At 33.1% G+C, this 26,289-nt stretch overlaps 2 protein-coding genes across 11 annotated transcripts; one reads left to right on the top strand and one right to left on the bottom strand.

The window, feature by feature from the left end:
* The first annotated feature begins 17,255 nt into the window (after positions 1 to 17,255).
* On the top strand, positions 17,256 to 25,392 carry LOC107910743 (phosphatidate phosphatase PAH2). Of its 10 annotated transcripts, none has more exons than XM_016838715.2 (12): positions 17,256 to 17,363; positions 17,840 to 19,639; positions 19,974 to 20,554; positions 20,686 to 20,759; positions 21,661 to 21,745; positions 21,984 to 22,070; positions 22,228 to 22,300; positions 23,103 to 23,146; positions 23,625 to 23,753; positions 23,846 to 23,944; positions 24,466 to 24,605; positions 25,004 to 25,392. In XM_016838715.2, the coding sequence occupies exons 2-11, from the start codon at positions 17,935 to 17,937 to the stop codon at positions 24,520 to 24,522; spliced, it is 2,934 nt and encodes a 977-aa protein (XP_016694204.2). In that variant the 5' UTR covers positions 17,256 to 17,363; positions 17,840 to 17,934; the 3' UTR covers positions 24,523 to 24,605; positions 25,004 to 25,392. The 10 variants fall into 10 exon arrangements, with proteins under 10 accessions (XP_016694204.2, XP_040945282.1, XP_040945281.1 ...); XM_041089349.1 differs by adding an exon at positions 24,295 to 24,363 and having other exon boundaries at positions 17,282 to 19,639; positions 19,974 to 20,581; XM_041089348.1 differs by lacking the exons at positions 24,466 to 24,605; positions 25,004 to 25,392 and adding an exon at positions 24,295 to 24,459.
* A 200-nt stretch (positions 25,393 to 25,592) lies between these two features.
* Positions 25,593 to 26,004, bottom strand: LOC107908403 (polcalcin Phl p 7). The gene has a single exon (XM_016835569.2). The coding sequence runs from the start codon at positions 25,912 to 25,914 to the stop codon at positions 25,618 to 25,620; it is 297 nt and encodes a 98-aa protein (XP_016691058.1). The 5' UTR covers positions 25,915 to 26,004; the 3' UTR covers positions 25,593 to 25,617.
* Between the last annotated feature and the right edge of the window lie 285 nt (positions 26,005 to 26,289).

The raw sequence follows: 26,289 nt of genomic DNA, 5'->3' as shown, positions 1-26,289 counted from the left end.
GTGCAATAGTATTTTCAAATATTGATCTCCATTCTAGATATTATCAGTTACGAGTTAAAAATTTGGATGTGCCAAGAACGACTTTTAGAACCAGGTAAGGAACTATGAATTTCTTGTTATGCCTTTTGGTTTGACCAATACCCCTACCGTGTTTATGGATTTGATTAATAGAATATTCCGACCGTATCTAGACAAATTTGTAGTTCTGTTCATTGATGACATTCTGATCTATTCCCAAGATGAAACAAAGCATGCCCAACATTTGAGAATAATTTTTTAGATTCTATGCGATAAACTATTGTTTGCTAAATTTAGCAAGTGCTAGTTCTTGCTTTGAGAAATTGGATTTTTGGGACACGTGGTATTGGAAGACGGTATTAGAGTTGGCTCGAGTAAAATATCAGCTATAGTGGACTCGAAGCCTCTAAGAAATGTTTCAGAAATCAAAATTTTTTTTGGGATTTGTCGGATATTATCGGAGATTTGTTAAAGGATTTTCAATGATTGCTATCCCATTGACGAAACTACTCTAGAAAGATGTCAAGTTCGAATGGTCTGAAAAATGTCAACAAAGCTTTGATCAATTGAAAGTGTTGTTGACCGAAGCCCCTGCGTTGGTTGTTCCAGAGTCCAGTAAAGAATTTATTATATATAGCGATGCTTCATTGAATGGTTTAGGTTGTGTTTTGATGCAAGAGGGAAATGTGGTAGCTTATGTGTCCCGATAGTTGAAACCGCACAAGAAAAATTACTCGACTCATGATTTAGAGCTTGCAGCTATTGTATTTGCTTTACAGATATGGCAACACTATTTGTATGGAGAAAAATGTCATATCCTTATGGATTATAAAAGCCTGAAGTATTTGATGTCATAAAAAGAATTAAACTTGAGATGGCATAGATGGTTGAAGCTACTAAAAGATTACGTTTTGATCATTGATTATCATCCGAGAAAAGCTAATGTTGTTGCTAATGCTTTAAATAGAAAATCCTTGTTTACTTTGTAAGCTTTAAACATTTAGTTGACATTTATTGATGATGGTTCCATTGTAGCAGTAATTTATCGATACACCCTGGTAGTAACAAAATGTATGATGATCTAAAATAGATGTACTGGTGGCCAGGTATGAAACAAGAGATTTCAGAGTTTGTATCGAAATGTTTGATCTATCAGCAAGTCAAAGAAAAGCATCAGGTACCTTCCAGACTCTTACAACCTGTGATGATTCCAGAGTAAAAATGGGAACGATTTATACTGGATTTTGTATCGGGATTGCCTTTGCCTCTAAGGAAGAAAGATGTTATTTGGGTTATTGTGGATCGTTTGACTAAATTCACACATTTCATTCAAGTAGGTATGTATTATTCACTTGAAAAGTTGGAAGAATTGTACGTTTCTAAGATTGTTAGACTGCATGGTGTGCCGATGTCTATTATCTCTAATAGAGATCCACGATTTACTTTTTAGTTTTAGAGTAAATTGCACAAAGCTCTGGGCAGTCGATTGCATTTCAGTATAGCATGTCATCCACAGACCGATGGTCAGTCTGAACGAGCGATACAGGTTCTTGAAGATATACTTCGATGTTGTATTTTAGAGTTCAAAGGTAGCTGGGAGAAATTTCTTCCATTGGTTGAATTTGATTATAATAATAGTTATCAAACGAGCATTAAAATAGTGTTGTACGAAGCTTTGTATGGTCGAAAATGTCGAACTCCATTATATTGTACTATATTGAGTGAGAAAAAGCTATTCGGTGTTGATTTGATTCGAGAAACTGAAGACAAGGTCAAAGTAATACATGACAGTTTGAAAGCTGCTGTTGATCGTCAAAAATCTTATGCAGATTTGAAAAGAAAAGATATTGAATTTCAAGTTGGCGACATAGTGTTTTTAAAAGTATCACCTTGGAGAAAATTTTTTCGTTTTGGTCAAAAAGGGAAGCTTAGTTCGCGATTATCGGGCCATATGAGATCATCGAGAGGATTGGGCTAGTGGCTTATCATTTGGCTTTACCGTCTGAATTAGAGAAAATACATAACATGTTTCATGTATTGATGTCATGGAAATATGGATCAGACCCTTCACATGTGATTTCACCTGTAGATGTTGAGATTCAGCCGGATATGTCATACAGTAAAGAACCGATCAGAATTTTAGCTCGGTAAGTCAAATAATTAAGAAATAAACGTATAGCTTTAGTTAAAGTTCTCTAACAACGTCACAGAATTGAAGAAGCTCCATGGGAATCAAAAGAAGTATGAAAGTGCAATACCCAGACCTATTTTTTGGTAACATTTTCGGGGACAAAAATTCTGTTAGGGGAGGAGAGTTGCAACAGCCTATTTTTAGTGTGTTAGAAATAATGATTTTGGGACCACAATCTTGACAACTGAGTTATTATTTTAATATTTATTTAATGTTTACAGGATTGTATTAGGGTCGTATTAAAGTTTCGTTAAGAAATTTTGATGTTTAAATGGTTAAGTAAGTAAAAAGGATTAAATCGTAAAGGGTGTAACAGTTGAATTTTATTAGTTAAAAGAGTTGATGACTATAGAAAAGTAAATTAAGGGATCTAATTATGCCATTCACATTTATTGTGGAAAAATATGGACAAGATTTAGTTGTTTTAAAGTTAAGTTAGTAAGGGTAAATTAGTAATTAGTTAAATAAATACAAACTAATATTAAAATACTATCATCTTCTTCCTTTTATCAGTTGTTTCAACTAAAATTCCATGGGAGGAGGAGCTTGAAGTTTTAGCTAGGATTAATTCATTGAATGGTATGATTTTAAGCCCCGTTTTTAATGATTTTTATGTTTTTGAGTTCGTTTTAGCTTAGTTTAGCTAGTGTAACACCCCCTAACTCGTATTCATCGCTGAAATAGGGTTAATGAGCATTACCGAAAACCCATAACATAAAAACATACATTTCCAATCATTTCATAAATCATATCTTATTCCATTCAAACAAAAGCATATCATCCCTTATTCGATCCCTCGATGCCTTAAAAACACTTTAGAAACAATTCGGGATTAAATTAGGAACATTTGAAACATTGAAGAAAGAAATAGAAAATTTCATACTGCAGGGGTCACACGGCCATGTGGCTAGGCCGTGTGACTCACATGACTAAGACACACTCTCGTGTCTCAGTCCATGTGAACATTCAAAATAGGGACACACGGCAGTGTCCCAACCCGTGTCCGTGCCCGTGTAACTCTCTGATTTGGGTCACTCGGCCAAGTCATACGACCGTGTTCCAGGCTGTGTGCTAGGCCATGTAACTTACAGAAAGCAACCTTTAAAACCAATCTTAGGTTGTGTGGACAAGAAATGGACCAAATTCAAGCCATTTCTTTCACCTAATTCAAGCACACACCTACAAGCCATTTGCACATACAATCAAGCCTTAAAACATACCTAAAACATGCATATTAAGACTAGTTCGAATGCCAAATTCAATTCAACCAATATGCCATATAGGCACCTCAAATGCAAACATACAATTTACCTAAACATATAATGTACTTAATACATTTCATTTATCAACACTTAATTCATTTTCCATTTCAAAACTCATCATAAATTGACCACTTTATACCATTACAAATAGTTCATATCCAGCTTAAAGCATACTCCACTTGGTCTCATATAAACATACCAAATATGGTCATTCCAAATAGACCTAAACATGTGCATATTTAACCATACCATATTATAATCATGCCATATCAAAATAACCTTACCATTTGGACCATTTCTTACATGCATCAGAACCATCTAAATAACACAAATCTAGCCATTTCCAAATGGTTCCAACAACCAACTTATATACAAACCATATTTCAATCATGCACATCTATTCAAAACCTTTCTAAAGCATACCATAACTTGACCATGTTGAGGTCAATTCATTTCCTAGAATTTTGGCCACTCAAACATGCATTAACACGTTGCCAAAATGACACACATCAATAAGGCATCAAAAGCACCAAAGTTACATTAACCAAAATAACATATACATGCCAAACTCATCAACTATTATAAACCACAAGTCCACCTATTCATGCCATTATAACCTTTCTTAAGACATCAAAATCTACTAATTTAATCTCTGGATAGTTTGATAGGTCTCCGATGAGCTTCCAAACTGGTCGAGCTTCCGATAATCTGTAAAGTAAGAGAAAGATATCTACGTAAGCAATGAATGCTTAGAAAGATCGTAGAACATGAAACATAACTTATCACTTCAATACTATAATACATAGATTAACACCAATACTTTAAACTTGGTATAATCCTATTGAACACCATCCAACTCACATTTGAGTATATCCATCAATATCACATATACTTTTCATATATAACATATTAGGATTTATAAGTCGTAATACATAATCATTAACCTTTTCATAAGATCATGAATAATTCTATTTACTTACTTTCCCTTCCATTCCGAATGCTTAGCGTAAGCCTAAACAACATTATCATTTCACGAATTAGTGTATCTATCCATGTTATAGGTAAATTCTTTCATAGCATATATAGACATATCACATATAAGTACATCATTTATCACATCAAACTTTTTATAACATCATAATGCATCCAAATTATGAACTTATTGTTTTATTCCCTTTTTTTACCTGTTTTATATACATAGTACATGCATAAGCATAAACATCAATCATAACCACAAGCTTGGCACAAGCCTAAGCACATTATTAACACATGTTAGTTCATTTAAACATAATTCATATGAATTTAACATGGATAACCATTATACTTAAGTATGATTCAATTGGATTTATCATCCATCATAACATAACATGCTTTTCATGTATCTCACCATTTCAATGTACTTCATAAATACATGTCTTGGTTCACATTGAACACATACCTTTCCTTTCATTTTTCATCCTCGTTGAACCGTTTAGAATATCATCGGATACGTGGGATAGCTCACACGAAGTGTGCTCAACTTATAATCATAACCTTTCCTTTCTTTTACATCGTTGCTCACACGAGCTATGAAATGGGCCTACTCACACAAGCTGTGGGCTGAAATATAAGCTACACGATGCTGCTCACACGAGCTGTGGAGTATTCGCAATAGATGCCAGACCTCAACCATCGGTAGGACATTCAAGACTAGCACCCGAAACATGGAAACCCTAATGACATGTCGTTTGTATCCTATGAATTCCTAAGGTTCAAATGGGGCTCGATAGTTGTCGAAACGTCGTTGGATTTTCATCGTTTCATTACATGATAAATTGCATAACAATATATATATATATAGATTCAATCACAATAGAACCACATATTAAACATTAAATTTAATCAAAATTTAAGTGATTTTAGCTCATACGAACTTACCTAGCTAAAATGCAAAAATATCAAAGTATAGGGGCTTTTTGGTACTTTTCCATTCTCCTTGATTTTCCACTTGATCTTAGTCTAAATTAATAACTTCATTCAATTTATTAATTTAGATAGTAAAAAAAGGATTTTATGCAACTTAGTCATTTTTGACATTTTTACAAAATTGCCCCTAATATTTTACTTTTATTCAATTTAGTCCCTAAGCCTAAAACATGCAATTTAACCATTTTATTACAAATTCACATCAGTTGAATATTAATGGCACCCAAAACAGCCCACATTTCTAATAATTTCACATTAAATCCTTGTATTTTTACTATTTCAACAATTTAGTCCCTAACCGGTAAATTCATCAAAATTACTTAACAAAATACTTTTAAATATCAAAAAAAATTTCAAATTCATCATTTAACATCTAAAATCACAAATATTTATTAATGGAAACATTCAATATCTTTAATAGTTTCAAAATCGAAGGTACGGGCCAGCTGAACCTAGTTGCAACGATCTAAAAAACATAAAAATTATTAGAAACGGCGCTAAAATGGACTTACATGCACACAATGAAGTTTGGTCGAAGCTTCAAAGCCTTTAACAATGGCTTTCTTCTCCCCAATTCGGTGAAAGAAATGAATTAGAAATGATGATACAAACTTTTTTTTATTTAATTTAATTTAATTACAAAATTACCAATTTGTCCATTTATATATCATCCAAATTTCACGTTTTAGTTGCCCAAAACTGTACACTAAATCCTTAAATGGTTTAATTTCCATTTAAGTCCCTTTTCTTTTATTCAATAAGCCATTTAATCACGTAAATCAAATAGTGATCAAATTTTACATCATTTACAAATTAGTCCTTTTTAATTAATTAACTATCGAAACATTAAAATTTCTTAATGAAACTTTAATAAAACCTTAATAACACTCCGTAAATATTTATAAAAATATTTACAATGCAGTTTATAGAAACGAGGTCTCGATACCTCATTTTCTAAAATCACTTAACTTTATTGTCTTACCATTTGAACTTAATAAATCATTTATATAACCTAAATTACCAAATAAAAAACCTTTTTAAAACCATATTTGACTTGTAAATATTAAATAATAATATTTACAAACTTTTTCGTCAGATTTGTTGCCCCGAAATCACTATTTTTGACACCACTAAAAAAAGGTTGCTACAGCTAGCTCGGGGGTTAATTTGAAATTTTTTTTAAAGGTTTAGGGACTTTCCATAGATATTTTTGAATGTGTTTTGATGTTATTTGATAGATTATTAATCATTTTTGCAAAATAAACATGTTTTGTTAAGTGATTTTTGTTGAATTTTTTAAATAGGAATTAAATTGTTAAAATTATAAATCCATGGGTTTTGTTGTGAGTTGTGGGTAATTATGGGTTGTTTCAAGGTCCCTTGTAACATTGGTTAAGTTGGATTTAGGCTAAAATGAGTTATATTTAAGTTATGAGCATAAGGACTAAATTATGAAAAGTTAAAGTATAAGGGGTAATTTTGTAATTTTGAATAAATATGAACTATGGATTAAATTGAATACCTAGAAATACTTAATTGAATGAAATTATTTATTTAGATCAAGATAAACCATAATCAAACTTAAATCGAGGAAAAGCTAAAGTTGTAGATTAGTTCGACTCTACTACTACACCCTAGTTATCGAGGTAAGTTCGTATGAATTGTAATTGTGTTAATGCTAGTTAAATTGACTACCTATTATATTGTGTTAGTTGTAAGTGGATTTAAACATACATGTATTAATGCTATGATGAATTGACGGATAACGAGTCCCGTTTGAACCTTAAGAATTCTTAGGATACAAATGACATGTCATTAGGAATTTCATGTTTCGGGTGCTGGTCTTGAATGTCCAAACGTTGGTTGAGGTCCTGCATTTTTTCAGATTCTCCATAGCTTATGTGAGCATTTATGTAAAGGAAATGTGACAGTTATATGGAAAAGCACATTATGTGTGAGCATTCCTGAGTATCCGATGTAATTCTAAATAGTTCAACGAGAAATAAAAGGAAATGAAATGGTAAGTATGCTAATGAAATGAATCATGATCTTATGAAAAGATTGATGAGTTAAATGATGTGTTTATATACGAAAATTTACTAATCTTATGGTTGAATACATTTGTATCATGGACAAGTGTACTAACTTGTGAGTTTGATGATGTTGTATAGGTTTATACTAAGTTTATGGAATTGGTAATAATTTATACTTAATCTATGAATTGTATTAATAAAATGGTAATTTATGTTTAAGTTTATATGAGCTTACTAAGAACTCGTTGCTTATGTAGTTATTTTCCTTTGTCTTATAGGTTATCGAAAGCTCGATTGGTTAGAAGCTCGTTGGAGACCTATCACACTATCCATCAACCATTTAGGTAGTTTTTTAGTATTTTGGCCAAGGTTAATAATGGCATGTATAGGATATTTGTAATGGATGTTTAGGTATGTTTAAGCTTTTGAAGTTATGGTTGAATTGGTGAACTTTAATGCCCTATCAAGTTATGACATATTGGTTACTTTTAAGTACTTGTATATAAAGTCCTTTTGGTATGTAAATGGTCAAATGTGGTAACATGTAGTGATTAAATGAACTAGGTTTGCATGCTTGGAAAATGACAATATTAACTTGTTTTGGTAAGTGATGTGTTGGTATATTTGTGGTGCCTTTAAATTGCATATTGGTTAGGTGAATTAGGGTGTTTGAAATGGCATGTTCATGTGTATTTGAATGATGTTTAAATCCCATGAATTTGTTCCCAAATGGTATGATTGGTTATGTATGATTTGGACTTTAAACGACTTGATTTTAAGTTAATTTTTGGGATTACATGGCCTGGGACATAGGCTGTCACACGGTCGTGTGACACACAAGGCCTGGTGACACGACCGTGTGTCATTTGTAAAATTCTATTATTTCAAGTTAGTGAGTTAGACGGCCTAGCACACAATTGTGTGTTGCAACTCAAAGAGTTACATGGCCTATGACACGACTGTGTGACCCTACTTAGTGAGTTACACGGGTGAGGACGCAGGCTGAGACACGATCTTATGTCCCTTTGTTTGAATGTTACACAGCCTGGGTTATGTCACATGGCCTAGCCACACGGCCGTGTGACCCCTGTTTTCCAATTTTTCCTAATTTTTCTTAAAACTTATGTTTTGTTTTAATTTAGTCCCGAATTATTTCTAAGCTATTTTTAGGGCCTCAAAGGCTCGATTTAGGGACAAAATGCATATGATTGATATGATTTTTAATGAGATTAATCTATTTAACGATATGATGTTAAATAATTTCTGAATGATTTGTTAATCTGACGATGGAGACGAGTTAGGGATGTTACAGGGTTTCTAACTAAAGTTTATTTCCGAGAATCGGCTAAACTAAAGCTCTGATACTAATAAAACTGTAACACCCTACACTCGACCTGATCGTCGAAGTTGGGTATGGAACGTCACAATTTAAAACCAACTAGACTAACGAAAACATTTAAAATTCTAACACTTTACTTCGGCCGATACTCCAGATACTGGGGTGTTAACCCAAAATATCGAATGGCATATAAATTTTTAAAAGCACATTAAATACTAATACACCACGTATAAATAAGCTACGATTAAACATCATTTGGTAGAAGCCTTATAGACATTGATAGGTTTATGTGAAACGTAAAATGAGTTAATACTCAGGCAGAAGTTTAAAATTCATTACTGGTTGTCTAACAGCCTTTAAATAGTTTGGCGTATAGCCCAAATACTGCTCGTAAGAGCCTAAAAATATAAAATCAACATTTAAAATACAAGTTTTTGAGTTTTAAACTGGCGAAGCTTAACAGTCGTCCTATCCCCAACGATTACATATTACAAACAAAGATAAGAGATGGCTAACGGAATAGGTCGTAGATCTGGCTGAATCCCTTAACTAACTCATCCAACCTAAAAGGCTAAATATAGGAAGAAAAAACTAAGTAAGTTCATAAGAACTTAGTAAGTTCCATGTAAGCACAACCTCGTAATAAGTTTCAATTGACACTGCAAGACCAAGACATAGATTTTATAAAAGACATGCCACTACAGTGAATACAATTTTCTTATTTGAAGTACCCGCTAGAGGATACTCCCTGCAAGCAAACACAACCCATTAGTGGACACTTTCTGCTATTAGAAACCAGCATTTGACGGACAAATGATACGACTATTCTATTAGTATGCCGCAATATAGGCTAACCTTTATAACCATTTCGCATACTTTTTACACTTCATGCAATGTCCACACATTATCTAACACATTATACACCTTTTTACTAATGCACTCTCTTCTTTGTGCTAGCTTCTAATCCTTGTTCCAAAGAACCAATATTCATTTTTCTTCAAGCTGCTCCATAAAGCTAATAGACTAATCATAACCTTCAAACCTCCATCATTCCTCCTTGTAATTCAAACACATAAGTGGTCCCCAGAAAGGCTAGGTATTCACCAGTCACAGTTTGCATCAAAGTGTCATACCGAAGGCAAAACATATAATATTGTATCTTCTTTTCACCATCATATATATCAACCCTCCGATAGCTCCTTATACCATTCTAGATATAGAGTTTATGCATCAAGGAATGAGTATGTATATCAATGCATGTGCAAGACTTCTGTCTATAATTTACTGAGTTAAACAGTACATGCAACGACTCCTTACCACATCTTTATGAAATAGGTGCCAAAACCAAAGGTTAAGGTGACTTACCTGGATAAACATCAAGGCAATTTAAACATGTTAACATAATTAATAGACTCAAAGTATAAAGAAACTCACCAGAAGCCTTCACACAGAGTTTTCTACTCGACAAGTTCTTTTCCCTTAACACTAGGACCTTCTCCTATATCTTTGGCTAACAACAATCAAATAACTCTTTTAAATGCAAGAACAACCGAAGTTTAATCATAATAACAAGAATCGGTAAACATGCAAACAGTTTCTAAAAGAAAATTTTCTTCCTTTTAGTATTTAGATGGAAATCCTACTAAACAGCTCTAACGACTACTCCTTATTTGGTAAAACCTAAAGAAGGATTTAAGAGTTCCTCCATTAACGATGAAGAACACTTTTGGGTTTTCTTCGATAATAACGAAGGTAAGCAGAGAAGATGAAATAGAAATCTTCTCTCCACTAACGGTTTGTCCTATTTATAGCTAACTCTAGTCGAAATCCCACTCAAGTAAATCTCTAATAAGTAATCATGCACACATGCTTCCACTAATTAATCACATCCTACTAGGCTCTCTAGGTGTCCTAATTATTGACACGTTACCTCTACTAGGATGCCAAATGACTTAAACGTGTCCCACTAACCACTATTTCTAATACACATTACATCTATAAAAACACAAAACATAAGTGGAAAACTTATTACTGGAAGAGTCCGCCAATTAAGGATCTCACCAAAATAAGAAACTCGCCAACAACGAAATAAGAAAATGCAAACTTGGCGAAGTTTAGCAAAATACTTTGCTAGGAAATTTGCCAAAGTTAACCAGTCAAAGTCTCATGACTTAGGTGGACTCACCAATTCAATATTCCAATACATACCAATTCACCAAACGAGGGTGTGACAGAACTGGAACTTAAAATTCGTATAAAATTAAAAAGGTGAAGCCTATAAGGGTGCCCCTCTATATACATGATACAACTACGATGCCATTTGCGTAGACTTGGCGGTGTCTGACTTGGTCCCTCCACACAAATCTTGAGTCACTCATTGACCCTGCATTCAAGGTAGAAATTTCTCATAAGTTCAAAAGAACTTAGTGAGATCCTATACAACAATATTCATAGAATACTTTTAAATTTTTGAGTAAATAAAAATTAGTGCACGGAATTTAAACTCCCTGAGTATCTTAGGAGATTTCGCAGTTTGATTGATGCAGACAACACCTATGTGTTCTCTGAACGAATCGTTTACAGACATATCAGGTTGATCTAGTCGTCATTCTACTCTTTCTAACAACCCTTTTTGAGACTTGACCTTGTCTAGATTCATCTCAGACTTCCATTTTACCCTTTTAGTTTGACACATCAAAAGATAATTATGTATGCAGTTATGCAGATTTGAGACTACTATTGGTAGATTTGCAGGTATCACACCACAACGGCGGATTCTTATCCTGATCCCTACATTGCACACCAAACTTAATATGGACTTACCTTAATATCCCAAAATCACCGTCTTATGACTTAGCATGTACATATGCCCTTCTTTTAATGGAAGACCCATTTACTAATACCCTCATTTTATGGCCCTTGAATATGAGACTTGGCTGATAGTTAAGCACCCCTTTTTCCTTGCGAACTCATACTTGTAAGATAGTCTAATAAGACTTTACCACTACAAACCATCTAGTAAGATATTCCCAACAACATATAATCTCTAGTGGATTATCCTTTCCTTAGATTTTCCTTAGTGAACCTCCACATTAGATAGTCCTAAGTGGACTTCCCAATGCTAGATAGTCCCAACAGATGTCCTCTTTCCTTGTTAATCCTTAGTGGACATTCCACCCCATATAGTCTTAGGAAAAATTTTCCCTTTTTCTAGCGACCTCTATACCAATGATTACTTAGAACTAAAATATGAATAATCGTCTCACTTTCTAATAGTCAATGTTGGTTTATTCTTCAACTCTGGCGGATGACTGATACTAATTCACAAATACTCTGAAGGGAATACCCCTTCCATCTACATATACCCGCTTACAAGATGCTTCCACCTATTCGTCTTACCTTCGCATTTTTAGCAGGACCTCTTATTAGCACAGTTACCTACATTCGCATACACACCATAACAGTTATGCTAGACTTTTTGCCACGTGAATCATATAGTGATTTCCACCTATTTGCCCAATGTCTTCCCTATTTACTAACCTAGCGGACTTCAATTCGCCATAACACGTACTTGTTCACCACTGGATCATGCTATGGCTTTCCATGGTCTTTCGACTCTGAAGAGTCAGTAAACCTTTTTCGAGGTGTCACTCTATAGAGCATATAGGTCATTTACACAGTGTCAATCTAAAGAGTTTATAGATAACCATTTCTATGGTGTCGCTCAAAAGAGCTTATAGATAACCATTTCCATCCAATCCTCCTTAAGTTCCCTTTCAATCTACCCATTCCTCCATTACGCCAAGTTTCCTATCTTTAACTAACCTGCCAATACTTCCCTCCGTACTCTGTATTTTAATAACATGCATATCACACATATCATCACATTCACTAACATATCATAGAGCATGCCACATAAAAGTTCATAGATACACAACCATGTCATACATTTAGAGAACATTCTTACAACAATCATACAATCATACAACCATATGCAAGCATAACTTTTCCAGCTAGCAACAATTATATACGTAGTTAACAGACTCGACTTAACTCAGTGTAGAACAAACAAACAACATAACAACCAGAACAAACTAAAGCAACACTCAAATAGTTGATTACAGATGCTCACCTATTATCCATCCTCTTTGCCAAATTAGCTTTTCCAAATACTAGAGTCTCCTACATCCTGGTTAGATAAGCATGACAACCAAATATACAAATTAAACTGAGGGTATCCAAACCTTAAAACTCAAAATCCAGTATCATCTAGAAGCTTTTCAAAGATTTCAGAAATCCTTACTTCTCTTTCCTTAATTTCACGAGTACAGTGAGATGGAGAAGCTTACCAGCTCACTAAATTCTCTACTTTCCAAACTTGAACCTCACAATCGTTACTTTATGTAGAGCTTTCCTCAACTTTCTCTTCTTCGAAGCAACCAAAGAAGATGATGTAGAAGAGAAGGAAATGAAACATAAATGAGAAGTATTCTGCCTACAGAATCATTTTGTCTCCAACTAAGGAACTAGTCGGTTCCAACTTAACTGAACCAGAATTGAAACTCAATTATTTACCATTTAGCTACTAAAGTTTCTAGATTTTTCAATAGAGTCCATCTAACCCACAAATTCTTTCAATTTACTCCAAATTTCTCCTAAATTCTGAACTTTAATGGAAACCGAGTGTGACATAGCTCCTCTCTCTATAAGAACTTACCAACAAAATAAGAAAAATAAGAGAAAATCCTCATTACTTTTCAATCTAAAATCTTTCCCTTTCCCTTTCTTGTAGCTCCTCTATTTATTTATTTCTTTTTAATAAGTAATAAGTACCCAAATTGATAATAATAATAAATAATCATTAATATGGCTCAACAACCTATTAGGTAAATAAAGGTTCAATTTAAACATGATAAGATGATAAATTCTTATTTTCTTACCTCTAACTAAGCTTTCTCACTCTAGACACCCAAATCCTAGGTTATGGTAATAATGGAAATTAAGAGAAAAGGTTGAATGGAAGTTCATTAATGTGGTTTTTCAAAAGAATAAAAGAAAGTGGGTGGAGATTATAATGGAAAATGAGAGAAAATGGGAATAAAATGAATGAAATAAAAACTGATGACCAAGCCATTAGGAGGAAAAAAGGGGGTTCTACCCCTTTTCTATCCTTTTTGGTATTTTAAAATTCAAGAAAAATGGTCAAAGGGTCAAACATGTTAAATTTTGTGACTATAATCAATTTATGGCATCAAAATGGAAATTAAGGGTGCAAAATTTATTTCATCACCGTATACACTTAAAAACAAATATTTTAATATGTACATATACAAAAATGTCAAAAATGTCAAAAATACTCTTGTAGTGCAAAATTATCATTTTACCTCTCACTTTTGAATCTCACTTGAATAAAATCGATACTCCAAAAACAAATCATTATACTAACTTGTGACTCTAAAAATGCATATATTCTAAGAATTTTGAAATAATCAAAATTTTTGCATAAAATTACTAACAAAATTTTCGGAATCATATTTATGACAAATTGAAGAAATTTGGGGTTTTAAAAAGACATTTCATTAGTGTTTGACTTTGTACTTTCTTATGAATTATGCAATATGAACAAAAAAGTTATTATCAATTTCATTTTCATTTTTTTGCTATCTTCCATGTTGGTTTTCCTTATTCATGTTTGGAGTTTGTGGCTACTTTTTATAACAATGTCGTCATCAAAATTGAACATGCTTTCTCTCTTTAGGAGTCTAATGTGTCTTACAACTACACCCGACACTTCTTGATGTCCATTTTGATTAGGTTAAGATATGCCATAAGTCATTGCAATCTTTACAAATTTAGAATTTAGTCACTATACTTTTATTTATAGGAATTTAGTCATTTTACTTTTCAAATTTCAAAATTCAGGTTCCATTGTAAGCATAGTTTAAAATTTTTGTTAAATTTGTTGGTTTGATATTTTGAAATAAAAAAAATACTCACTTGATGACAATGTAACTAAAAAAATGATGTAATGAACCTGAATTTAACAAAATAATTTTAAAAGTATTAATATTTGAATTTGAATTTTAAAATCTAAAAATTAGAGGAACTAAATTTCTAAAAATAAAGATAAAAATATTAAGTTCTAAATTTATGACAAGAACGATAACTTAGAACATATTTTAACCCTTTAATTAATAACAAGGGTACAACGCATTTATTATGATCGGTTCAATTGCCATTTCAACTGATTTTTATAGCTTGGTTCAACTAATTCATACTGCTTCACAAGTCAACTAGGTTTTAAAATTTTCAAACTTTTTTATCCCTCAACATTTACATATTTTTTTTTTTGCAAATTTGACCCATACATTTTAAAAGTAAGTATTTCAAAAAAATGTTTAAAAATGTTTTTTTCTTATTTTAAACAAAAAAATTAAAAATTATAATTTTTTAAAATAAAAAATCTTTAAAAATAAAAAAAATAAATTTAAAAATATTTTAAAAATATAAAAATTCCAAAATTCAATGTTATCTAAATTGGACCAGACCGATTGGCTTAAGAACCAATTGGGTATCGTTTGGTGAGAGGTAAAAAATTGGTTGACCCGTGAATCAGTATGGATTGGTTGAACCGGGCTAAAAACCAAATTGAATTGGCACTTGAACTGATTTTTATAATTTTTAATAGTTTATTTTCTTTGAACCGGCCAAACCAATCGTTTTAGGAACCAATTAGTCAGAGTAGTTTGAAATTGGTTCAACTGTCGGTTCAACCGATTTGTTAGCTCGATTCAGTCAGTTCGTATCAATTTGTGAATCAATTGGTTTTTTATCTCTCGTTGAATGGAGACCTCAACTAGTTTTCAATTTGACTGGCTAGTTTGGTCCAATTTAGATAACATTGAATTTTTTATTATTTATAATTTTAAAATATTTTTTATTTTTTGAATTTTGAATTTTAACGAGTTTTTTTTATAATTTTCTATTTTTTAAAAATATAAGTTTTTCATTTTTATTTTTTTAATTTAAAATATGTAAAAAAAATAATTTTTAAAATTTAATGTACTTTTAAAGGTTGAGGACCAAATTGACAAAAAATTAAAAAAGTTGTTTTACCTTTGACACCATTAATGGTAAAATTAGATGGAAGACCACGAGTTTAAAAAAAAGTATAGGACTCAATGTCACAAAATTAAAGTACAATGACTAAATTTTAAATTTTAAAAGAGTACAAAAGCCTTTAACATATTTAAACCTAAATATATGGCATTTTTTTTTCTTTATTAGCATCTCATATGTGTGTATATATAGTATATATTGGGAAAGATTCACTTCCATTAGCGTAAGATTTAAGTTGTTTTACATCTTTTCATAGTTTTTATACTATTAATATTTTAATAGTCCAATCATTAATTTTTTAAGATATTTATACTTATCATTCATGTAAATTTTTGAATCGATCAAATATTTTTATCACATTAATCTTGTTTATATTAATATATAATTAACAGTTATATTTTTTATAAAATAAATAATTATTTTTTTAATTTATAATAAATTTAATATACATAATCTATACAAATAAAACACAAAATATAACAATAAAATTATTAAAATATTAATTATTTAAAAAATTACAAAATAATATAAAACCACTCCAATTTTATATGTATAACTATCATATATATATATAATCCAATTCCTTCCAGAATTTGGTTCTTTGGGTCCATATCTAATTCAATTGATTCCAAATATTAAATAATCATTGGATTCCAAATTTCTTTTGTTTTATATTATCTATTTTAAGGAAGAAAAGAAAGACGTAATCGTAGTTTTAAGAATCCATGTCATGTCTTGTGTGTTAGGTTTGGAATGCTGTCTTTTTGGGTTAACATACTAAATTTCACAATTAAATACTATTTTTATTTTTCATTTTGATGTGTAAATTTTAGAATTATGTTTTTCTTTTCCTTTTGAAATTAGTAAAAATAAAAATTGAATTACTTAAAAATTTCAAATAATTATTTTGCATCATTTCAAAATATCATATTATTAAATTTTGAAAAAAAATAAATTAAAGAATTATCAAGTTGGATATAATAAAAAATAAAAAATTATAATTACTAAAATAATTTCAAAGCTAAAAATTATATTCACCTGTAATATTTAAAAACTGAAAATTATATTAACCTGTAATTTTTAGTCTGACAAGAAACTCTCGTTCTTGGATGTTGCTGTGGTAATATGTCATCACATTTTTCTCTTTCGACGTTTCCCAAGTGATAATCAAAACAAAATCTCTCTGATGTTAAATTTAGCCATAATAACAACTTCCTTTTTTTGTCACTCAAAAGATTATGAAGGGCACATTCAAAAAATTTATGTAATTAATAAGAAAAAAAGAGATTAATTTAATGTTCAATATTTAATTAATAAAATCTATTAAAAAGTGGCAGAACATTCGGTCATCAAAACCCAAAAAAAGGAATTGATGAGAAATGCTCTAATCCTCCCATGCCCATGCCCTCACGTAGGAGATCACGAAACTACTGCTGGTCTCTCTTTCTCTCAAGCTTAAATCCTTTCCGTTTCCTTATTATTTTTGAGAGAGATTTTCCTTTTTCTTTTCTAATAAGTTGGGATTTAATGATATTACTAATTTTATTATCAAATTAGCTTACAGTTTCTGGGTAAATTCGAATTCAGAAAAAAAAAATGAAAATGGACATGCTGTATTCCATCATCAAATCAGCTGTTGGTGTTCTGTTTGGGTTTTGATCCGGCACGTCTCCCTTTTTTTGCTTTTTATTTTGCCGCTTTATATCTGCATTGAATTCGAAACACACTCAAAACAACAAGAGAAAGACACAGTTTCTCAGTTGTTTTTTTCTTAATTAATGCTTTTTCTTTTGAGTTACCATACATTGAACAATTCCCAAATCCTTGCATTTTTTGTATATTTACATTCTTGGGTTTCCTCTTTTGATTGATTGGATTGAGGAATAAGAATTTATAATGTGGGTATTTGCAGAATTTAAACTCTAGAGTTGTGGAAAGGCCTATTGTATGTATGAAGAGGATGTAATTGAGATCTGGGGTTAGTCTTAGAAATCCAAGATCAAGAGGATGTACGCGGTGGGGAGACTAGGCAGCTATATCTCTCGTGGTGTATATTCTGTTTCAGCTCCATTTCATCCTTTTGGTGGTGCAGTAGATATAATAGTAGTGGAACAACCCGATGGGAGCTTCAAATCATCCCCTTGGTATGTTCGATTTGGTAAATTTCAAGGGATTTTAAAGACAAGGGAGAAGGTGGTTACCATCTGTGTTAATGGCATCGAAGCCAATTTCCACATGTTTCTTGATCATACAGGGGAAGCATACTTTCTCAGGGAGGTTGATGGTGACGAAGAGGAATCTGAAGCTGTTTCATTTCCTTTTCCTTCAGGATATGAAACAGATGAACCTTCCTCTGCTTATAGGAGGCCACTGAAGTCCAAAAGTTGCAACTTCGGTGGTGATAAGTTGAATTCCATGGATCAAATTGATGTGAACAACATGAAAATTGTTGCCAGGACGACTTCCCAACAATCAGAGATATTTGGTCATGTTTTCGGACTGGGATCAGAAAAGGAGGATGATTACAGGGAGGATGGCGGTGGTGTAATGAGATTGGAATCATTGGAGCGTGCTGAGATTGCTGCTGGCCTGTTGGAGATGAAGTGGTCCACTAATATCGTCTCTGACAGTTCAAATGGCAATGCTTCCCCATTTTCTTCTACAAATGATGCACTGGATGATAAAGAGTTTGAAGAAGATACACAGGTTAGTGATGAACAAAGCCAACTTCAATCTTCTGTGAATGATAAGGAGGAAAATAGTATAGGTCATCAGATATTAATAGGGGAATCTGACTTCTGCAAAACCTCTTCACTAAGTGAAGGTTTTATGGAAGAAAAATCCGAAATAATAGCCAATAATTCAGGAACTGTAGATGGTAATAGTGTTGGGAACTCTGATCTGCAATGTCAATATAAGCTTGAAGCATGTAAGGACGAGCAGTTTGATGGAGAACTGGCTGATGATGAAAGGAGTGTCAATAAGGAGACTGTTTCAGACAGGCTTCAGTCTTTTGTTCCAGAGAGCTCGGTTAGAACATCGGATGGTTCCAGTGAACAAACTCATGAAACACTGTGCCTTTCTGATGAAGGAAATGGGGAAGTACACGTTCATGCTGAAACACTGGTAAGAACAACTGAGCTAGTACCAGAGGTGAACTCTCATCCAATGAGCAGTGTTCTACCATCAGAGAGTTCTGAAGATGAACAATTCGTTTTCAGCGACCTTGCAGAATTCAAACACCATGAACCAGATTGCATAAATAAAGATCATCCTTCAATTTGTACCGAAAGTGAAGAAGTAAATGGTTTGTGTAATGTGAATAGTGAGTCATTAGATTCTGACAAGTTTGTTGAGGAGAGTCCAGCAGCTAATATGGAGAATTCCATAGAAAGGTCAGGGATTATCTCTGATCCTATTAGTATTTTTGGAAATCATGGAGTAGTTGGTGAAAAAGATGGGTTGCAAGTGGAATCACTTCCTATTATGCAGTCTCCTACTGCCAAACTTGATTCAAGTAACAACTGCCCAGTAAGCCATTCTTTAGACTCGACTTCTGAAACCATTAGGTGGACATCGATCAGGAAGGATGATTCAAACGAGATAAGGTCCGATGCAGATGAGGAACAGCAATCGGCACATGAAAGCTCTAGTAGAGAGGAGAGTGAGACTTCGGGGAAGCTGAAAAATATTATTCGCAGTTCTGCTGTTGGTAAGAGAACTTAGTTATCTTTTTTCTTCAATAAATAAGAGAACTCAGTTATCATGAATTACTTACACTTGTTGAGTCTACCGCAGAATGCACTGAAATGATTCATGTTAGTCCTTTGTATTATCCAAGAAGAGATTAGAAATCATTCAACAAATTGTTTTTTTCATTTCTTTTTAATAATATTTCATGTGATGGATGAACCTGTAGAATCATGCTAAGGTACAACATACTATTTGTTATGATTTTAATTAAACATAGAATAAATATTCTTTCTTGTGAAGCTGCTCTTTAGGCTGTAAATTGTGGAAAGTGACATGCATTGTGGCTTGTGCAGAGATATCTTTTTGCAAGCACTTGTTATATGAAGGGATGGGTGCTGAAGCAGCTCGTCAAGCTTTTGATGCTGAAAAACTGGATAACAAGAAATTTAGTTCTTTAGGTGAAACTGTTGTAAAGAATGATAGGCTTGTTGTTCGAATTGATGGCCATTACTTTCCATGGGATGCAGCAGCACCTATTCTTTTAGGAATGGTTACATTTGGAAGTGAAAAAATAATTGAACCCACAGGCATGATACCTATTGACAGACTGGAGAAATCCGTTGAAGGGGGTCCATCAAAAGCCATAGTCACCCAGAGTAGAAAGTGGAGGCTTTGGCCTTTTTCTTTGAAAAGATCAAGATCTAGGAAGGCTGCGCAGCCGGGTGCAGCAGATACCGGAGGCTCAGATATTGGGAATGCTGCTGATGATTCTGTTGCTAGTGATGATGATGAGAATTTTCTTACACCCAAGCCAGTGAAGAAGATGATCAGGGCAATCACCCCAACCTCTGAACAACTAGCATCATTGAATCTAAAAGATGGAATGAATCAGATAACCTTTACATTTTCGACTGCTATGTTAGGGAAACAGCAGGTTCTTTTTGTTGGATTCTTACTTGAAGTTAAATATTCTTTCTGATTCTTATTCAATTTTTTGTTGTCAAGTTAGTTTCTTATTTATCACTTTTTGTCTGATGTGCTGACTCAAAAACATGTATTGAACAGGTTGATGCCAGAATCTATTTGTGGCACTGGAACACTCATGTAGTAATCTCAGATGTTGATGGGACAATTACAAAGTAAGGAAGTTCCTTAGATTTGCTGATGCAGGACAACCTATCATGCTGCTTCACGTTTTAGATTGAGTACTGATTCATGTTAATGTCATATTATTAGGTTCTATTTGTTGCAATTAAATGTCAGTTTTTAGATCACAGTCACATAATTCATATTAATAATGGGTCTAACAATAAATTAGTAATTAGAATTTATTTTCTTTATTAGGTATTGCTCAGTCTAGGCGGTAAAGGTTGGTCATAGTTGATTTAGGTGGGGAATCTCCATCCACATGGAATCATCCCATCAATGGGCCGAGTTTTGGGTTAATTAAAGGAGAAACATACATATGTAATAGAATGAAGAGAACATAAGTATGGATGGTAATCTGTTGGACAAGGTGAAACCGTGAACAAGGATTTGATGATTTGGTTATTAGCTAGTACTTTGCAGAATATTAGCTTTTAATAGCCCCCAAAAAGAGGCCATGTTTTAGATTTCAGGCTGTCTGGACTTCTGGCGTTTCAGTCATTTGAAATGTAGTTGCTAGGAGTCTGAGCTTTATGGCAGCTTGCATTTTTCCGTAGTTTGTTTTAGTCAATTGTTTTTATTTATTACCATATGCAGCATCAGCACCAACTTTTGATAACATCTGAGTAATATTTCATTTTGTCTTCAAGCCTTAGTTTTGGGTTCAACATTCGATAATGCCATTTCTCAAAATTAGTTTGCTTATTTTCATAGCTCTAGTCTTGACCCACATCGTATTGGAGACAGCTAGCCTTACATAACCTGAATTGGTCCTTGAAATTTTTATTGTAGGTTCCTTTAATAATCTGCTTCTTTCCTATCTTCTTAGTGCCGTGCCAACGAGGCTTCTTTTGGTCATTCCTAGCATCCCTGATTTTATGTTTATTGTTACAGATCAGATGTCCTAGGCCAGTTCATGCCGTTGGTTGGGATGGATTGGTCACAAACAGGTGTTGCACATTTATTTTCAGCTATTAAGGTAGGATACTTTTTATATTACATTTTAATATTTCCAGTCATAATAATACTTTAGTCTTTCTTGCACAGCCAACAACCAATTGGTTTTTGAACCATGTACAATCTTCATGAAAGCCCTTGCATGTTAATTTTCTTATTTTCTTTGTTCGGATTTTAGAAAGAAAAACAATTTTCGAGTTCATATGGACTCTAATGCATTAATATCTTCCATGGATCAAAATTCTTCTTCTATATTGCAGGAAAATGGGTATCAGTTGCTTTTCCTTAGTGCACGTGCTATATCGCAGGCATATCTCACTAGACAATTTTTAGCGAATCTTAAGCAGGTGACCTATTCTAATTTGATGCTTTTCTTATATTGAACTGTAGAATGAGAATCAAGAACTTAAAATTTATTGTTTTCTGTCTTTATTCTTTGTTCAACTTACAACTGTTGCATGTAAAGGGAGAAACTCTTTAACTGACATTTCTTCTTATCTATAGGATGGTAAGGCATTACCAGATGGGCCGATTGTTATTTCTCCTGATGGCCTTTTTCCATCCCTGTATAGAGAAGGTAACTTTTTTTCATTTCAGGGACCTAATAAACAGTTTACTGAGGTTGTTTTCATATGCAAGATATAGCATTTTATTAAATGCGGTCTGTCCTTTTATCCTTTTGGTTTTGTTGCATGAATCATGCATTACATAGTCTAATTAGGACATTAGTTATGTTGTTCTAGGACATTTGTCTAGTTATTACATTTGTTTTGTATTTCTAGTACATTAGTTATGTTCTTCTAATACACTAAATTAAGAAAACTGTGGCATATGAATACCTAAATTGTCAACCTTGTGCAGGATAAAGAAAATGCCCCCTTTTACGTTAAGTTGTATCCATAGGGCATGGTGCAGTATCTTGAGGATTTAAAGTCTATTAAACCCTTTTACACCATTACATTAAACCCCTAGAGAGATTTAAGACATTTCTGCAATAACTTGGATGAGAAGCATTAGCTGTACCTTTACAATAGATGCATGACACGCGCATTTACTACATGAAAAATCAAAGTTCAGTTCTATCACTGTGAGCTGCAATAATTTAAATGAAAGCTTGTTCTATGATATTTTGTTTGTGATTCCTATCATGTGCCTTTTATGGAAGAAATTAGAAGCTACCTTGTGTGTCCACATTGAAAATCAAATTGAAGGTTTGGTGGGCATCACATTTGTAGTGAACATGTTATTGTTTCTGGTTTGGAGTGTATGCTTTTAACCCTTCAAGTCTATAATATCTGTTCTTTTCTGTCACTTCTTCTACCCCACAAGATGTCTGTAAATCACATGAATAAGACTTACACATCCTATATTCTTCTCAGTTATTAGAAGAGCTCCTCATGAGTTCAAGATTGCATGCTTAGAGGTTAGTTATCTGCTCTGATTTACTTTCTTCTGATATGATATTTGTGCTGCTAAATAAATTATGGTTATTTATTGCTTATCAATTTTTTCTGTATATATCCCAATGGGTTGCGAATTAGATCAGTTGAATGGGTTACTTGCAAGTCTCAGAGGAATTTACTGCATTTCGAGGGATGTCTTACTTTATTCCTCTTCTCAACAAAATGAAATTTATTTGTTTAATTATAATAAATTTTTATGTTATTACAACTCTTGAAATGGTTTTTGGCTTGAAACACATCATTTTATTTGATTTTGATCTGCCTTTATAGTTAATATTATGCATCACCACTTTTACCTTAAAATTTATTTATAGCTTTGCATATATACTATGGATTACATGTAAAAGATTTAAATGATTTCTAATATAGATAAGTGGGTGATAAGTAAGTCTTAAATTAGTAACATTTTAATGCTTTTTTGTATCTTTGGACTAACAGGAAATAAAGGCGTTGTTTCCATCTGATTGCAACCCATTCTATGCTGGTTTTGGGAATAGAGACACCGATGAAATTAGCTATCTTAAGGTTGGAATCCCGAGAGGAAAAATCTTCATTATTAATCCAAAGGTAATCTAAGGCTTTGATGCTTAAAGAAAGGAGACCAAAAGCTTCTAATATTATTGTACAAAACTTCTCTTCTAATAGTTTCAAGTTTGCAGGGTGAGGTTGTTGTGAACCGCCGTGTTGACACAAAATCTTATAGTTCTCTTCACGCTCTTGTGCATGGCATGTTTCCACCAATGGCTTCTCATGAGCAGGTTTTGTTACCTTTTCTTTTCCATTTATTTCTCACAATCTGGAGTTAGTTTCCAAAGCTATAGACCATGACTTCAAACTTAGTATTAATCGGACCCCTTGTGGATATTTCTGTTCTGGAAACATGGCTGCTAAGGCAACTAGGCTGAGTTTTGTTATTCTTGGTTTGGAAAGAGACCCAATTGTTCCCCACTTTCTTCTAGATTAGGTCTTACCTTCCTGTGTTGGATTTGGGGTGCAAGTGTTGGATACATGTATGTGTTTGACATGGGTATGTTTTATTTTTGTTTTATGTATTCGGAAGATCTTTGGAGGGTCATATTCTCATAACCATATTCAAATATTTGTCTAGGACATGTACTGGATAAGGGTACTTCAACAAAAACATGAAGAGTTGGAGCAACATAGTCACCTTCTCCTAGTATCATATCGTCTGAAATATAAAGTGTTGCTTAATTCTTTTCTTGGGGTGGCTTACCGTTTTTTTTTTTTTGCTCTGCTTCTTTATTTGTATTGATTACAGGAGGATTATAATTCGTGGAATTTCTGGAAACTGCCGCCTCCTGGAATTGATATATGAAGTTGTCAGCTAGAATATAATGCTTGAGCATTCGGATATTGAGATAGATGAATGATGTCTGCCACCATTCTGGAGTTATCCAGGTATTTTGTTGTCAATTTTGCATTGTTGTTAAACTCAGGATGGACCGTTGGGTGGTTATCCGAAATGGGCTAGTGCCAATTACATTCTCGATCCTGATTGGAACTTAGAACAATCAATGTTAAGACATTTAGCAGCTGAACCAGAGACCTTTCAGCATTTTGCCCCCACTTTCCGAGACCCAACTAGCTATCACCTTTCTTACGTAGACTCGTGGGTGTTGGATATCAGTATCTATCTGACATGGTTTTTAAAGATTTTTCCTTATTTTTGGACGATCGTCATGCTTAAATATGTTTTAGACACGTAATATTAGCTAAAATGAAGAATCCAAGTGACATAGCCCATTGCGATTGAAGTTTTCTCGGATTTCTAATAAGAGTGCTTTGGCAAATTACAGGTTACATGTGACAATGGCTGTTGGCAGAGCTTCTTCCGTCATATGCCCTTGAAAGTGCAGAGCTGGCTAACTCTTGGCAGTCCAAAATAATTTAATATTCATACAAAAAAAAGTTTTGTTCTCTAAGTTACATTTGCCTTGTGAGTAGTTCAATTTGTAATTTGTATAGTGAATTCATCTGATTCCCTATAAAACATTCATTAAAAATCTTAAGGGAGGAGGGGTAGTGTTAATTAATTATATATATATATTCATTGTTTATATAAAATCAATCTTCATAATTAGTTCAATGGAGATAGTTTGTATTCAACCTACCCAGTTTACTGGACTACAGGCATCAGAAAGCTGATATAAAATGGATATATATAACTGAAAAGTATTCAGATTCATTTCTTCATCTTATGTACTGACAAATCTTATCATCATTTCCAGCAAATATTTATATTTGTAACATAGGAAAAGGTGTACTTGGTGCCATTTCTTACAAAAAGCTGCGAGTATTCAACTTGTAAACTATGAGCTCAGGAGAAGAAGAAATTGTAATGCTGTTTGGATTAGTTAATTCATTCAATTTTATATATATAAAGAACAAAGGGGTGTAATGTTGGCTAAAATCAACACCTTACAAATGCAGAATCCTCACATTTAAGTGTTTTTCTGCAAACTCTGCAAGGTTTTTTTATCTCATTGTCATCAACAAAGCCATTGGCATTGGCATCCACAGATCGTATGCCGTATTTGCTCTTCCTCCTAGCAAACCATCCACCCGAGACTCGTATAGCATCAGCAAGCTCATCTTTGCTTATCTTTCCATCTTTATCTTCGTCAAATTTCTTTAACCATCTCTTGAACTCATCAACCGTCATCTCGTGCTTGCCATCGACAGAATAGCTTCGAGTCTTAATGGCCATTTCTAATAATCAATGCCCTCAGAGTCTTGTCACTATTTTGCTTGCTTTCTTGCTACGTACCCAGTATACAACTGTTTGAAGGCTTCTCAAATTTATACATATCTCCCCACCTTTTCCTGTGGTGCTTTAGGCTATAAAAAATACAATATGGGAGTAGGATTAACTCCATTAAACATGCAAACGCATACGCCTATAAAAACAAAACAAGAGCATCTAAAAGTTTTGGACCGGGCAAATGAGTATGAGTATAGCTTTTGCGAAACTTGCCTAATATTCCATTATTCCCACTTAAAGTATACATAAATGAAGCCTCCAGAAAATGCAAGAGAGACAATGTTATAATTATAGTAAAGATTTGATGGTTGTCCAAGTCCA

The sequence above is a fragment of the Gossypium hirsutum genome, chromosome D02 (genome assembly GCF_007990345.1).
Source record: "Gossypium hirsutum isolate 1008001.06 chromosome D02, Gossypium_hirsutum_v2.1, whole genome shotgun sequence".
Taxonomy (NCBI): domain Eukaryota; kingdom Viridiplantae; phylum Streptophyta; class Magnoliopsida; order Malvales; family Malvaceae; genus Gossypium; species Gossypium hirsutum.
The sequence above is the reverse complement of the archived record's forward strand: the minus strand, read 5'-3'. Positions and strand labels throughout refer to the sequence as shown.